General features: G+C 43.6%; 2 protein-coding genes across 3 annotated transcripts in view; both read left to right on the top strand.

The window, feature by feature from the left end:
• Positions 1–16,715, top strand: part of LOC143487674 (von Willebrand factor A domain-containing protein 7-like) — a 65,209-nt gene that overhangs the window by 28,524 nt on the left and 19,970 nt on the right. Inside the window, exons 1-5 of one of the 2 annotated variants that reach the window (XM_076986735.1) lie at positions 12,933–13,156; positions 14,010–14,209; positions 14,999–15,155; positions 15,323–15,416; positions 15,506–15,631. The exons of the other annotated variant lie outside the window; for it this stretch is intronic. Of the exons in view, the coding sequence (XP_076842850.1) occupies positions 14,073–14,209; positions 14,999–15,155; positions 15,323–15,416; positions 15,506–15,631 (514 nt within the window). The 5' untranslated portion in view covers positions 12,933–13,156; positions 14,010–14,072. Of the gene's footprint in view, positions 1–12,932; positions 13,157–14,009; positions 14,210–14,998; positions 15,156–15,322; positions 15,417–15,505; positions 15,632–16,715 lie in introns of those variants that run through there. 2 annotated transcript variants of the gene reach the window in all.
• Positions 695–5,398, top strand: LOC143487720 (uncharacterized). Its single transcript, XM_076986835.1, has 2 exons — positions 695–2,255; positions 5,184–5,398. Exon 1 carries the CDS (start codon positions 710–712, stop codon positions 2,213–2,215), a length of 1,506 nt encoding a protein of 501 aa, XP_076842950.1. The 5' UTR covers positions 695–709; the 3' UTR covers positions 2,216–2,255; positions 5,184–5,398.

Genomic DNA, 16,715 nt, shown 5'->3' with positions numbered 1-16,715 from the left:
GCATCTGTCAAATCAGAGTTGATGACTCCTTACTTTGTCCAATCATATTTAGTTAATAACCGTGTGTTCACCTCGTGGACACCGTGTGTATTGATGATCAAGGGTATAAAGGATGAGAGTTCGGAATGGGGAATTAGCTCTCTCTGTGACAGACACTTGGGTGTTTGTAACTGAGATCTCAATTATTTTAATCCACGGTATGTTTTAATAAATCATTGTACTTATTATCTAACCCAACTGCTTCTGACTTATTTTGTACTCACCATTGAAGGGTTTCAGAATTTCTAAGACATTTTGGCACCCCAGATGGGACTCCACGACTGAGGACGGCACACCTGAGGGAGAGACTAAGCGCTTAGCTCCTGAAGGCCTTACTTCAGTCAGCCAACGACAAATTCCGTTGAGCGGGACTCGCAGGTGTGTGTGCCTCCTCGGCGTCGGAGTTTTCCCAGGAACAGACGAACATTTAAGTTAACTAAACCCTGGTGAGTACAAAGTGTTGATATAAACTTATTGCAGAGGTTGGGACTTCTCTCCTGGTGCGTGTATACACGGTTATGGTTATCGGGCGGGGTAACTGAATGATTAAGTGTTTCACCCTCGGCTAGGAGTCGAGGAGCAGAGTATCAGGGAGAGTGAGAGTCAGGTTCTGCGTGAGTGTGAGTGTTGTGTGAGAGTTGTCATTTTTTTTAATCCACGAAGCAGCAAAATGGGCGGATGTGGTAGTAGTCATACTGACAGGGAGGTCAGTGAGATACTGCACGCACATCCTAGAATAAGGTACATGAAAGAACGGTATGGGCCCGAAAGTTTAAAACAATTTCACATGTGGGTTACTAAATGTGATTTCCCAGAGGAAGGGAGTTTTAACATGAACCGAATTGCAGCATTAAAACGAAGTCTGATAAAAGAACAATATGATGGGTTCAAGGTAAACTGGGAAGCTTTTGACTTGTGGGAGAGGGAGGCGAAACGGCGGGATTATAGATTGCAAACACAAACTAAATATGAAGTTCAACGGGAACTTAAGAATCTCCAGTCTGTTGAGTGTGTTGCAGATCCAGACCTGGACGGATGTCCCAGGCGACCCCCAACCGCCCTGACGGCCCCACCCAACCCCACCGACGTCAAGCCCCAGGAACCAGTCAGACGGAACAAGCCTCCTCCAGCACGTCCAATCAGCCCAGTGGCTATGCACACAAGATCGCGAGACGGGCAAGACACAACTGCCGGACCAAGCCAAGGACGGATGGTCCACGTCAGCGAGCCGCCCCTGTCCCCTCTTCCGGAAACAACCAATGATCAGGTGATGTGCCCAATGGTAGAGGTGGCTGGTCAGGATGGGCCTATGCTTGTTATGAGAACATGGACTGTTGCAGATTTACAGGAAGTGGTGAAGCAGTTCAAGCTCCCTGGTGACATTGGGGGGCGTAAGTTTGCACATGAACTGGACATGTTTTGCCGTGAGTTCAGGCCGACGTCACATGAGCTGCGACGACTCCTGGGCCTGAAACTGGGAGTAGAGGTTACAAAGATCCAGATGGACTGGTCAGTCAAGAACATTCAGTTGGTCAACAGTGAGTGGTCACATGAAGGTAACAAACCGTATCGGACAATGTTACATGAACTATGTGCAGCAATACGGGATGCCTTTCCCCTTGTTATGGATTTAACCAAAATAGCTATTTGTAAACAAAATGACTCAGAGACTGTGCAGGAGTTCCTGTATCGACTCACCCAGGTGCATGATGCTCACTGCGGCATGGACAAGCCCGACAGGATGGACAACGGGCCAATCACACCCTATGAAGCTCATTTGCGGAATGCTTTCATCAATGGACTAAAGCCGGAGATTTCCGAGAAGCTCAAGGACACTTGCATCACGTGGGAGACAGCCAAGATGGAAGTGATTGTGCAACATGCTATCCACGCGGAAAGGCGATGGAAGACGGTGAGTGCCTGGAAGCAAGACAAAGAACCGCGGCAAACACAACTTTCCATGGTTCGAGTGATGAGGGGCGATGAAAAAGGTAACTGTGCAGGAGGCAAAAGCGGGAAGGAGCAGAAGAGGACTAAAAAGGTGAAGAACCGCAGGAGAGAAGATGACGACAACGCTTGTTACATCTGTGGAGAAGACGGACACCGGGCAAGAGGGTGTCCACAAAGACAGGATAAGCGGGAGAAGCAAGGTCAGCAGAGTACTGGTGGGGACTGATGGTCGGAGGGGTCGACTGGTGATGTTCCGGAAGGGTCAGGTAAGACACAAATTTTTCCCACGCTTTGCAATGAAGAAATGCTTCCGCTAACTCATACTGATGCTGTTTGTAGTGATATCATTGATAGTGATAAAATGCCTTGCAATGAAGAAATGCTTTTGCCTTTAAATGTTAATGAGATAAGTAATGTGCTTCAGTCTGATACTGAGTTGTTACAAATTGATGTTGATGACAGTGATAAAATAACTGATTCTGCTACTGGATTTATGCAAAATAATTGTGAACTGTCATGTGGGGGGACATATGCTGTTTTATGAGACAAGTGCTGCTGCTGAGCGGTTATGGTTTTTGGGGTTAACTTGGGCAGAGCAGGTTAGGTTTCAAACAGTAAACGGTGTGGCTGAGGCAGGGTTTGTGTGCGCATGGCTGTGGGAGTGGGTGTGATGGTGTGCGGTACAGTCCGTCAATGGACGGGTTTTTCTAAACCACTGATTTGGGAGGTCAGAGTGAGCAGGGGAGTGCAGCTGTATCTGGGCGAGTTGCCAACATTCCAATGTCCAAAGATAAGAGGGTGTGTGTGTGTGTGTGACTGAAGGGAGTCCCACAGACTCTGTGGTCCCAGGGGAGTGTGACTTAGAGAAACACATCTAGGTCAGACCGTAGGCCTTGCAAACCACAGTACCCCTTGAAGCGGTCAAGGGGATACGACCAGTCTTTGAGACATTGGGAAAGGGGGGGGGGTAATGGTTCCATATGCTAATTCACCAGTGGGAGTTCCAATTTTTTTTCCTGAGTGAAAATTTAGGGAGCCTGGTGTACCGAGGAGTGGAGGTTGATAAAAGCTCTCCAGGCGGTAAAATTTAGATGTGGTAGCAGTAGGGTTGCAACGGTATGAGATTTTCACGGTATGATAACCGTCTCAGAAAATACCGCGGTATCACGGTTATCACGGTATCATAGTTAGTTTGTATATTATTAAAAGATACACTGACCCTTAAAGAAATTACAACAAGTTTTTTTTTTTGTTCAATTAACTATTTATTGTAGAAACCTGCAACTATTGTATACAAAATGTCTCCTTTAAAATAATAAGCTGTAAACATGTTTATATAAATACTGCAAAATTAGAGAAACCTAAATCATGGATTTCATTACAATTATTTAAGTTTAAATTATTTAATATCTGACAAACTCAGCCTGGGTCAGTGTCTGATCAACAACTGTTGTAAACGCCCGTTGTACTGCCAAGTTAGAATATAACCAGATACTGCAGAAAGAGAGGATTTATTTCTGATATCATCACAATAGAGATTTCTATTTTAAGGCTTTCACACCGAGTCTGGTTTTAACATATGAAAAACAGGCACGTTAGAATTTGAAAATGAACGCATGTCAATTAATGGCGTCTTTCACATCCAGTGAAAGCAAGGACCTTAAAAAGCTAGAATTATACTTTCACTAGTGACCGTAGCGCGCGACTCCGCACAGTTCTTTTGTATTACGTTAACAAATACGAGCCTCTTGTAATTCCAGGACTAAACGTGAAGAGAAACGTGGAGAGAACGTGAAGACGTTAAGATTGGGCATTTTGAAAATAAACAACCATTAAATAATGTGATGAAAAAGCGAATTATTTCGAGTATATGTATAAATATGTAACTTTATTAAGTTTAAGGTGCTGGGAAATATTGAAACGGACCTTTAAAATGACGTACAGGTGCTTTAATTCCACCTTATAAAGGTGTATGAACCCTGCAAATATGACTTTGTTCATTGCGCTGAGGCGCGGCGCACGCAAAGTTACAAAATTCGAGAGGTGCACGACCTCGCTAATCGACAGCGCGTGAGACCCTCGCGCACGGGCGGAGCCACCGCGATTACGTTATTTTCGCCGCTGACATTAGTTTAGCTTTTTTTTTTTTGTTAAAAAATTTGTTAAGTCTGATACACGTTCTGCCATTCTCACCGCTGTGCTGAGTAGCTGAACCAGAGCGGAGTTGCGCATGCGCGGGTCAGTTTCTCCGCTGGCTTGCTTTTTACCGGTAATATGCAAACGCACACGGTATGATAACCGTGCATTTTAATACCGTGGTATACCGTGAAACCGGTTACCGCTGCAACCCTAGGTAGCAGGAGCCCCGTTGGTACCGAATCCCTTAACAGTTCTGTCACAAGTCTCACCTGACAGTAAGTGGGTTTTTTGTTGATTTGGCTAATGCCTTCTTTTCTGTACCGGCACATGCAAACTCACAGCTTTGGTTTGCTTTTAAGGTTGATGGTCAACCATACACTTTCACTCACCTAAGCTAAGGCTGTCGACAGGCCTTTAATGCATTTAAAAACAAGCGTTGCACACATCCTTAACATTGGGCCTGGCTAACTCTGTATTTCTGTTTGTCCAAACAGCAGATGATAAGCGGTGACTGAGATCTATTCCCCAATGCCAGACCTGAGGGAGGTCTGGAGCTATTTGTGGACGGATCGGCATCACGTAATCCAGCAACAGAGAAAAACTGTGTGGGGTATGCAGGGGTTTCGCAACACAGCACTGTTGAACCTGGACCACTGTCAGGGCACCATTCGGCGCAGGCAGCTGAATTGGTGGCTCTGACTCAGGCATGCTGAGTGGTTCTAGGTAAAACAGTGGCGATTCGCACAGGCAACAGATATGCCTTTGAAGTAGTGCACGACTTCGGGGCTATCTGGACACACAGGGGGGTTCTCACTTCATTGGGGAAGTTGATCACACATCGTAAATCAATTGCTGAACTTCGTGATGCCATTCTCGTCCCGAAGCAAATAGCGGTATGTAAATGTGATGTATATATTCTGACAATAAAGATTCTGTTTCTTTGGGTAATGAACGGGCAGATTTGGCTGCAAAGCAAGCAGCTGGGCAGTCATTTAAGCAGGATTTGGACACCATGTACACTCTGTGTGCTGATAACACCGTTGTTTCCACAACAGCTGAGATAAGCGAGCTCCAGAAGACAGCAACCGCCTCGGAGCTGTCTGCGTGGCAGCGGGCGGGTGCGGTGAAGCGGGGGGGCCTTTGGGTTGGGCCCAACGACAAACCATGTCTTCCTAGGAGCATGTTTCCTGTGTATGCACAATTGACACACGGTAAAGATCATGTGTCAAAAGGAGGGATGTATGATAGCATTGCACAACACTGGTTTACAAAGGGTTTTACAAATTACTCCCAGAAGTACTGTGAGAGATGTATGATATGTGCTAATAACAACATAGGGAGGGGGGTGAAGGCGCTTCAGAGCGCTCACCCAGCATCTGATCTCCCTTTCCAGCACTTACAGATGGACTTTATTGAATTAAGCCCAGCTGAGGGGAAGAAGTATTGTCTGGTAATAGTGGACATGTTCTCCAAGTGGGTTGAAGCCTTCCCCACGTCAAAACAGGATGCGTCAGCTGTGGCAAAGGCACTCCTCACGGAGATTATCCCCAGGTGGGGAATCCCCGAGAGGATAGGTAGTGACAACGGCACCCCTTTTGTAAATAAAGCTCTAACACAAGTAAGCGAACATCTGGGTTTTGATTTGAAACAACACTGCGCCTATCACCCGGCGAGTGGTGGGGCAGTAGAAAGAGAGAATGGAACGTTAAAAAATAAACTGGTAAAATGTTGTGCTGACACTGGTCTGTCGTGGGTAAAAGCATTGCCTTTGGTGTTATTCTACATGAGGACGAGGACGAGGGGGAGAACGGGCCTGAGTCCGTTTGAGATCTTATTTGGCAGGCCGCCAAATACAGGCATCGGGAGAGGACAACCCTCTGCACTCACCACAAGCGAGTGCAATGATGTCATGTTGAATTATTGTACAAACCTGTCCTCTGTCTTGTCACAAGTTCACAGGGCAGTGAAAGAGGCGTTGCCTAAGCCACGGGAAGGTCTACAACACAACCTGAAACCCGGAGACTGGGTGGTTGTGAAAGACTTCAGGAGGAAGAACTGGAGGGCACAGAGGTGGAGAGGCCCATTCCAGATCCTCCTGACAACCCCAACAGCAGTGAAGGTGGCTGAGAGGGCAACGTGGATTCACGCCAGCCATTGCAAGAAGGTTCCAGTACCTGAGCAGACGAAGAGCAGCCCTGAAGCATCCCAGCTTCTGTAGGGTGAAAGGAGGGTGTTTGGGCGCCTCAGTCGAGTGGGTGGAAGTGCAGAAAGGGCGTGACCCGCACTCCAAGCACAACGGCTGTCAAGAATGGTCAACGATCACCCACCATGAACCCTGTGCTCTTGCTCATGCGGTGATGGAGCTCAATGGCGATTGTTGTTGATGGTTTTCTGTGTGCCTTGTTTTCTGTCACTTCTGAGGAGTTGTGTCTTGCAGGCTGCAGACACGACGCTAAACCCAAGGACCTCACGATGAGGACGGATCAAGGCCACCAATCTACTACCTGATGTTGATTCATTTAATGATGATTATGTTTAGTTTAATTACTTCGTTGAACAATGTTGTATTCTGTTTGTAATCAAATGTAATTTGCTTTGACCATGCATGTACTTCCTGTGAGTGTCACTACTATCAAAAGCCTGTACTGGAATGATCTGTAGTTGATGTAATTTGTCCATAAAGGACAAAAAGGAGGGAAATGTGATGGAAATTTGGTGATTTACATTTAGATCAGGCTTTCTTAGTATACGTTAAACACATTAGAAATAAGGTTTTTACATATGTGTGTTAATCATGCCACTGAAGCCATTCTGGTGGCTTCAGTAGGCCTCAGAGATGTGTTTATGTGTGCCTGTCTGGGACATTTAATCTGATGTTCCTCTGGATGTTCCTAAACTGACCTCGCGGGAGACGCATAATCTCAGCTTGGAAAGGACTACGGCGACACTCAGTCTGCCATGCCATCACGAGGATGCTGAGCAGGGAGGGGGCACGCATCATATGCATCTGTCAAATCAGAGTTGATGACTCCTTACTTTGTCCAATCATATTTAGTTAATAACCGTGTGTTCACCTCGTGGACACCGTGTGTATTGATGATCAAGGGTATAAAGGATGAGAGTTCGGAATGGGGAATTAGCTCTCTCTGTGACAGACACTTGGGTGTTTGTAACTGAGATCTCAATTATTTTAATCCACGGTATGTTTTAATAAATCATTGTACTTATTATCTAACCCAACTGCTTCTGACTTATTTTGTACTCACCATTGAAGGGTTTCAGAATTTCTAAGACAATAGCAAGGTACTTTATAAAGTTTATAAAGTTGATTTTTTAAATGATATTCTAGTTTATTGAGATGCATCTGTATATGAATGACTCATATGAATGATTCACATCTTGTGTTCTGATTACATGTTTCTACAAATGCAATGCCAATATTGGCCACAAAGGACCTAGAAAAAGCTCCACGGTGCCAGAAGACGCAGTGCCACCATCTCAGAATCTGTCCACCCAGCCTGACCTGCATATGAACCCTGGTCCCACTGAAAAACCTGAGGCCCCACATCTACAATTTTGGTTGTTAATCAATTAATTTTGGTTTAACAGATGGATTGCCTCATTACGGGTGGATTCTTGTATGTGTGTATGTGTGACGATGGGTGCGAGGCGAAGGACGAGACACAGATTCTTGCTTTGAGCAGACGTCACGTTTATTAACTACAACTATTGCGCAAGACAGCGCACGTAGAACACATTAACACTTACACAGAAACGTGTAGACTTTGACAACGACGAGCACACGACACTGCGCGAACGCACATTAAGTAGACAAACCACACAAGCCCCACGTGATGACGATACAAGCCACAGGTGCGACGACTAATCACAAGCCATAACCACAACCACACAGTTCCACAGACGCAGACGAGTACACGTGGACAACGTAAACACACGCCCAAAGGGGAGGGGCCGGGGTCCTCACCGTGACAGTATGTGTGTGTGTGTGTCCTTTGAGAAACTGTAGCTCATGATTCTCATGTGAGAGATGAGGGTTTGTGTGATGGCCTTTGTCATGTATTGTCATGATTAGAGTTGTAAAAATCGCCACCATGTACTAAGAGCATAGCAGCATGTGCGCACTCATATATGCACTCACGCAGGTATGTTTTGTTAGAAACACTTTTGTACTTTTGTTTGAGATTAGTTAGAGCAGTAGATATATTTTCTTTATTTCTGTTAGTAAGGTGTGAGTCTTGCTTTGTTACCCTAGTGTAGTATATTTTGTTTGTTTCTTTTCTTTGGTGCAGTCTACTGCTCCTTTCCTTGGTTGGTTGGTTTATGGGTTTATATAGTTAATCCTGTATTTTTGTATTAAGCTCTTCGACTTAATACCACTCTGCAGTAAAGAGTTTTTTTTTTTACATATCCGTCTGGTTTTCGCGTTCTTCTTTAATTCCATCTTGTCCACTACGCACATGCTACTACCCCACACCCCAAACCTAGACCCATGACATCGTGGGGTCGTAACAGGGACTCTTCAGTCTAGCAGCAGAATGGGGTACTATTAACTGGGCCACCCAATGGAGGATGGCTTCCCTTTTGAGTCTTGGTCCTCCCAAGGTTTCTTCCCAAACAGTCTAGGGGGTTTCTCCTTGCCACTGTCGCCCATGGCTTCCTCATTACGGATCTGGACCCGTGCACTTGTAAAGCTGCTTTGTAGGGGTGCACGATATGGACTAGAATTGCGATGTGCGATAACATTGTTGGATATCCCGATATCGATGTGAACCACGATAAATTAAGATTAAAATACAGAAATGTAGTGTCTCTCTGAACAGCAGCACGTTAATTTGTTTTGTTATTTACTGTGTAATGAATCCAGAATAATTCCAAATATTTTGCAGGTTTATTCAACAATAGATTCAATCTAGGTTTATACTTTCACGAGTGAGCGACTCCGCACACCTCGTTAACCTCCGTGAACGGCGGAAGCGTTTAATCTTGCCGTGTCACATTCTTTGCAGTGTTGTCCGAAACGATATGTAGGCCTAGTAGTATAAAAAAAACACCCCTCAAATACAGGGGAATGAACTTTTACCTGACCAATTTTAATGTTTTGTGTTTCAGGTTTGAAAAGTGCTGGAATTTAGGTGTAGCCCCCACCAGGGTGCCTATGAATAAATAAAACACTCACTCCAACCTATGGTTAGATGATCACATTTATTGACAAACGCTTTTCCACCCTCGTCACTTTAATCGAAGCAGGGACACACCCCGTCTGGAAATTTCATAGGAAAGGAGGTATCCTTTTTACACACCCACACACACCAAGGTAAGACACTCCAAATTTTAAAACCACACACATATAAAGCTCACTCCAAAAAAAATTATCACACAGTGCACGCCAATCCCACACAACTACGCCCTCTAGAAAGAGGATTCTACGAGGGAAGATCCCCGCCTCAACCAAGGCACGTAGGGAGGAAACAGACAAACAAACAAAAACAAACAAGAAAACAAAAAAAACGAACAAGCCAGTAGTCCACCGTCCTGCCGAACCACCCGCTAACCCACTGGCTTGTTCTACTGTCTGGAACCCCTGAGCAGCCCTGATCATGCTACACTATGTCAGCTAAAATCTCATTAAGTTTATTTAAGAATATGTTGTTAAAATACCCAAAACAAGAACAGCAGGTGGCAGTTACACACTCCATGCGCACATCTAATAAAACAATACAACAAAACACAATTTACAATTCATCAAAATACACATCCAGCCCAAAAGAAATTACATACAAATCCACAAAAAAACATACCATCCGTTCCGATGCGATGTCATCTGCAGCTGTCCACACGCCGATACGCCTTAAACCCCTAGCCGTCGTACCCAACGTCGAGCCTTCGCGCACTCCAACCACCCGATGCGCCACTACTCCGCGTTCCTTAGCATGCACACGATACTGCTGTATAAACTCATAGCATAGTGCAGCATATTCTTAAAAGTGACCACTTTTCCTACCTCACAACGCCGACAGCTCCATGTGCTCCTACCATCGCATTCGGAAGGACCCCTAGCTGCCCCATTACTGCCAACCTAAATCCTATATAGCCGAGGCGCATGCGCACAACGTTACTCCTCCTGTCACCCCGGCTACATAGGCTAAAGTACTTGAAAATGTAACTACTTCATTTCACAACAAATATCTGTCTGACTGAACAATTCTCTTGTATTACATTAACAAATACGAGCCTCTTGTAATTCCAGGACGAAACATGAGAGAACGTGAAGACGTTAAGATTGGGCGTTTTGAAAATAAATATCCATTAAATAATGTGATAAAAAAGCGAATTATTTCGAATCATTTAGAGTATATGTATAAATATTTAATTCAATTAAGTTTAACGTGCTGGGAATTATTGAAATGGACCTTGAAAGTGACGTACAAGTGCTTGAATTCCACCTTGTATAGGTGTATGAACCCTGCAAACATGACTGTTCTCATTGCGCTGAGACGCGGCGCGCGCGAACTTACAAAATTCGAGAGGTGCACGACCTCATGAATCGACAGCGCGTGAGGCCATTGCACACGGGCGAAGCCACCGCGATTACGTTATTTTCGCCTCCCGGACCCTCGCGCCGCATCAAGTGTAAACCAGGCTTAAACCAAATCGCATGTCTGATGAGCGTGTTCACCTCACTCCAGGGTTGCTAGGTCCTACAAAAATTTTCCGCACAAAATCTGCGAGTGTAAGTTGTCGGGGATGGGGGGGGGTGGCGAGTGTGAAATGGAGACAAATTATGTATTATATCGCGATCGATTCTTAGTGTTGACTTGTAACTTCCGCAGTAGCCCAACTCAAAAGTAGTCCAAAAAACCAAAAAACCGCACCCCGCGGCCCCAGATTTTTTACCCGCGGCTTGATTTTCAAACAAGCCCAATTTGGCGTGAAAACCGCGAACCTGGCAACTCTGCCTCACTCTGCCTCTTGCCTACTTACGTCACGTGATCATAGTCTGCAGCGCGAATAGCTCCCTCTATTGCTGGACGAGGATAATGCAATTTGAGTTTGCTGTTATTCAAGGAGTTATCGTGGCTCTTTCGATGTGTTTATCGTGAAACTTCACATCGCGATAACAATAAAAATACGATTAATCGTGCAGCCCTACTGCTTTGTGACAACATATGTTGTAAAAAGTGTTGTGTAAATAAATTTCACTTTAAAGCAGGAGTCAAACAATCATGTGAGCACATTCTAGCTAGAGCTGGTGTTCCTCCTCGGCTACCAGTTATGTAGATTTTACACTCCTCCTGTCAGTGCTTTTCCCACTGAGCTCTGAGCAGAACCTGCTCCTGTAGTTCATCTGGTTTAGACAGGCAGATCAAGGTGTTCACGTTCCCATGATTCTTACACTGATAATTGATTAAAGATGTCTGCTAAATGCTGAAAGTGTAGGCTGGCAGGTTGATGGCTGAAAATGGAGAAAGGAATCTCACTGTTCATGTCTGACTGCCTTTTCCTAAAGAGGTCATAGAAACTGAAAGTTTCCTTGGCATAAAAGACTTCTCTATTTTATAAAATGTTTATGGAGGATCACAAACCAGAAGTATATAAATGACTGGCACAGTTCCAGAATCCACACAGCGATGCTTTTCCACACGCACTTTCATCATGGCTGAGTTAGTTAAAGAGAATTATTGTTTTGCTGTTGAATGAAATTTAGCATAACACAAAACAAAAATAGAAAATGCACAGTACTGTCCTCCTGTAAGGAAGGTCTCACTGTGCTGTCCTGTAAGGAAGGTGTACACACCCAGCCCTTTGGAAATACACTGTCCTGCTGACCACTTTAGGGGTTCACCCTTTCATGTTTCATGTTTGAAACATTTTATTTCCAACTTATTTCTCATATTCATTCATGTCTCAATACACCACGGTTGGTTTTCATTTACACAGTAATTCATCATTTTAACAAGTATATTTACCCTTTAGTTGTACATATAGGCTTCCAGTCCCTTTATGGTCAGATTTTAAAACTTGATAAACTTGAAACTACACTACACTTTATAATTTTATTTTTTTTCTTCTTCCAGCATTCATGAGAGGCGGTCACACTTATCTCTTGCTCCTGCACTCCCTTCCGCCGGCGTGTCTTAGATGTACCGGCTACTCGGGGCTCCCGGTGCTTTAACACTGGGCCCCATGGAAATATTTAGTGCCTTATACTAGTACAATGTATGACAATAAAGTCTTTCTGTATCTGTTCTTTATTCTGTACTGAATCTTCACACCCAGTTTGATGTCTGGAGTGTCTTAGAGGTGGACACCTTACACCTTTGTTAGTGTTCAGTCAAGTGGTCTCTAGACTCTGTTCAGTCTAGACTCTGTTCAGGCAAAAAACAACACTCCAAGTAACTAACACTCAGGAACAAAACACCACACAATCAGAAAATCCAGTTCTCAAGATGGAATCCAGAACTTCACCACCCGTCAACAATTTACGTTCGCTAACACTTTACATCCACTATGACAGTATTGGTATAGTATAGTATAGTATTGGTATAGGTCTGATAATTGTCTGGCCCACAGGTCAGAGCTCTCTGCCAAATCTGGCCCGCAGAAAAATATAGTTGAATAGCCCTGCTCTAGGGACAGTGTGTGGGAGTGAGAGTGTCCACACACACAGGAAGTGGTGGTGTCACCTGTGCTGCAGGACGTCTCTGTCCCCTGCGTGCTGATCAAGTATAGCACTGAAGTGAAAGTAAAAGTATGTGTAAATTACATGAACAAAACCCGCTAAACCATCCACACATACCTCCTGTTTCAGTACAGGTCTAGTAATCTTAGACTATTACAGCTGAAGAAAACTACTGTTAATGGAACCTTTCACCAGACTTTTCTCATTTCTTTTTAATTCATTTCTTTTTAAATTCTTTTTAATTCTGTTTTTGCTGTTATTTCTGATGATAAAATTACAATTAAAAATAAAATTCAATCTAAACACAACAAAGCTGTCCATGAGCAGGTAAGAAACTTATCTTTCAAAAAAACTGTAATTATTTGATCATAAGGAGTTGGGAGAAATATATAAATAAATAGTGGATTAGTGATTAAAATTACTTTGCCATAAGAATTTTTCAATATACACTAAATGAACAAAATATGAGGACACACAATGTGATTACTGAATTCAGGTATTTCATTCAGTTTCACTGCTACAGGTGTATGAAATCCTGCACATAACCAGTCTAGTCTTATGACAGAATGACTCATTGTAGAGAGCTCACAGAATTTGAGGTCCGAGTCTAGGTCTGAGTTTAGGTCCGGGTCAGAGTCTGGATCTGGGTCCGAGTCTAAGTCTGGGTCTAGGTCTTGCCAGGAGGACCTGACCTGCCTGACTGCACTGTGCTGACTGTAGTTTGGTGGAGGAGGGATCATGTCAGTCTAGACTTTATAGTTTCACTGAAATCTTAATGCATCTTAATCTTAATCTTAATACATCAGCATACTAAGACATTCTGGGCAGCTTTCTGTTCCAGCATGACTGTGTCCCAGTGCACAAATCAAGGATTTAAACACATGTTTGGTTGAGCTGGTGTGGAGGAACTTGACTGGGTAGCACAGAGTTCAACCACATAAAATGAATTTACAATGAGATGTTATAAAGGCTCCTGTAGGTGCAATGTGTAGGTACCCTAATATGTTTCATGCATTTAGAGTGTGTGTGTGTGTGTGTGTGTGTGTGTGTGTGTGTGTGTGTGTGTGTGTGTGTGTGTGTGTGTGTGTGTATGTGTGTGTGTGTGTGTGTGTGTGTGTGTATGTGTGTGTGTGTGTGTGTATAACCATATGCTTTTCTCCCATTCCTGGTGAACTTTCAGGTAGCATGAAAATGTCCTCACGACTCATCTGCACCAAACTGCTTCTGCTCCTCTTCATCATCCATGCCAGTGTGCAAGCGTTCACTATCATTTCATCATCTTCAAAAACCCACCACGATATCACAGTGGCGGCCATCTTACAGAAATCAGCTGAGGTCTGTTCATCCTTCATCACGCAACAAGGAGGAACCTTTGTTCAGGTGAGACAGCAGTGAAGATACTGCAGAGCGTACTCTAGTGTGGAACAGTACACACAGTGAAGATACTGCAGAGCGTACTCTAGTGTGGAACAGTACACACAGTGAAGATACTGCAGAGCGTACTCTAGTGTGGAACAGTACACACAGTGAAGATACTGCAGAGCGTACTCTAGTGTGGAACAGTACACACAGTGAAGATACTGCAGAGCGTACTCTAGTGTGGAACAGTACACACAGTGAAGATACTGCAGAGCGTACTCTAGTGTGGAACAGTGGTGGAACAATACACACAGTACATATTATAGTATAAATCACATTTTCATATCTGCATGAAACTAATTTTCATGTCAACAAGTAGTTGCAAGTCTGCGTCTCAATTGAGTTGCACTCAATGTTAACACCTTCGAAATTCTTACCATTCTACATACTGATCTAGCCACTGATGAGTGTACTGAAGACCTGATTTTGAGTTACATTTTCTGCACTGCTAGGATTGTTTTCCAGATAAGACCTCAGTCATCAGCAATGTGTCTGAGATGGTTGTGAATCCAGTTATGATTCTAGATGCTCTGTCTCCTAACAATAGAACAGTTGTTCATGACTAGGAATCATCTTTTGTCATACGAGTCACACGTTTGTCAGAGTTCTGATATGTGGAGATGTTTCTGTGCAGCCCAACGTCCTCACTCCAGTGTCGGTAGCGGAAGCATGCCAATCCCGAAAATCTGCCAGCTCATTAACATTTGCCATTGTAACCATAACTCTAAATAACGCTTTGGTTGATGGAAGGCACATCTTCGATCCAGAGTACCATTTTGATGATGAGAGCTTTGTGCAAGCACAGAAACTCATCACAGATGGAGTGGCCACAGTGAAGGCATCACTTCTGCTGAAGAACTATAACACAGCAAGACGGAAACTAGGGAAAACGCTGCACACGCTACAGGTGCCACGACACATCTACACAACACATCTACACAACACATCTACACAACACATCTACACAACACGTCTACACAACACATCTACACAACACACGCAAGGCGGGAGCAGCACTGGGGGGAAATGATCTAATGTGTTTGTATGTATGACTGACATTACTTTCTTTTGAAGGATTTCTACAGTCACAGTAACTGGATAGAACTGGGCAACAGATCACCAAACCCAAACCTTATTAAACCAAACACACCTATTGGAAATATTGCAGGTATCAATAGAGTACCCATCATGCATTATCAACTGTGTTTGTGTTTACATGAGCCAATATGAACGACAATTATTTCTTGGTTGATTCAGATGTGAACACTGAGACATGCAACAGTTGTGGAGACAACTGCACAAACAACATTCTGCAGACAGTCATCGACCAGAACACACTCACCTCAGGATATTTCAGTGTTCTTCGCTCCTACAAACCCAAAGGTATTAATCTGCTGTCTGTGTATTGTAAGGGCTCCAGCACCTGACCGCCCAGAGGGAGCCAACAAGCCATTCAAGCCTGATTTGCTACAGCTGCTCAGCTGTCTTTACAAGGAGCTCTAAGAGAGATTGTGTTGTTGAGTCTTTAACAGTGTTTTGCCAACAGACTAGTTGGTAACTGTTGCGCTTAACCTTCTTACCTTAGCGCAGCGTGTTCGTTGATTGCAAAAGAAAACATTACCAGTCTTGTCTTTAGCCTTTTATTAAAAAATACACATAGGCCTATTAATTAATACAGAGATCTCTGGAGAGCTCACATTACCTAATCATGTCACCCCATGTGCAGCTCTGAAGCTGTCTGCTCTCTTCACCATTATATATGCTTTCCTTCCTAAACATAGGAACTGCACATTCCATTGTTCAACCTACAGCTGTCTCTATTCTGGAAGCGAGGTCTTACTACCTGGCCTTACCACATAAGGTCACAGTGAGCCTCCTCTCACACATCCCATTTTTAGCCTACTGCAAACGCATGGAGTATTGGAAGTGGCACACAAGCACGTACACAGTCATTCTTACTAACAAGCAACTTAATCCTTAATATAATGTAAGCAAAACATATAGTAATTAATATTAGAGATTTGATTAATACTTTATGACTAGTCAAAATATATAAATTATGATAAGCTGTTGATTCAATACTGTAATGTAAACAAACTATGAAGGGATTAAGATGAAAACCACAACAATTCCCCCTTTTTGATCTCTAAATAGATCAAACTTTAAGTTAATCCAAAACTACCTTTTCATCTTCTGACTCCAACTATGACATCATACCCAAACACCTTTGTGGTTCCTGCTTCTCAATCTTACTGCTGATTAAGCTTCCAACTAAGCTTCTTCTACATTGGACAACAACATTCACCTGTAATCATAAGTCAAAAGTATTCCCACAGAAGTTAACACAGACATAATAAGACAGTCAATTCAATTATCTGCTGTCGTGTCCATTTAGTATAATCTGATCCATGAATGCCTTATATCTTAATTTCTGACGTATTTTCCAGTGATGGTCCCAGTGTTGGGG

This window comes from Brachyhypopomus gauderio, unplaced genomic scaffold (genome assembly GCF_052324685.1).
Source record: "Brachyhypopomus gauderio isolate BG-103 unplaced genomic scaffold, BGAUD_0.2 sc49, whole genome shotgun sequence".
NCBI classification, from domain to species: Eukaryota; Metazoa; Chordata; class Actinopteri; order Gymnotiformes; family Hypopomidae; genus Brachyhypopomus; species Brachyhypopomus gauderio.
Note: the sequence above shows the minus strand (reverse complement) of the source record. Positions and strands in the feature narration are given on the sequence as shown.

What these genes read in the sequence shown, in the direction of transcription:
- LOC143487720 (XM_076986835.1), top strand. Translation starts at nt 710, where the DNA reads ATGGGCGGATGTGGTAGTAGTCATACTGACAGGGAGGTCAGTGAGATA.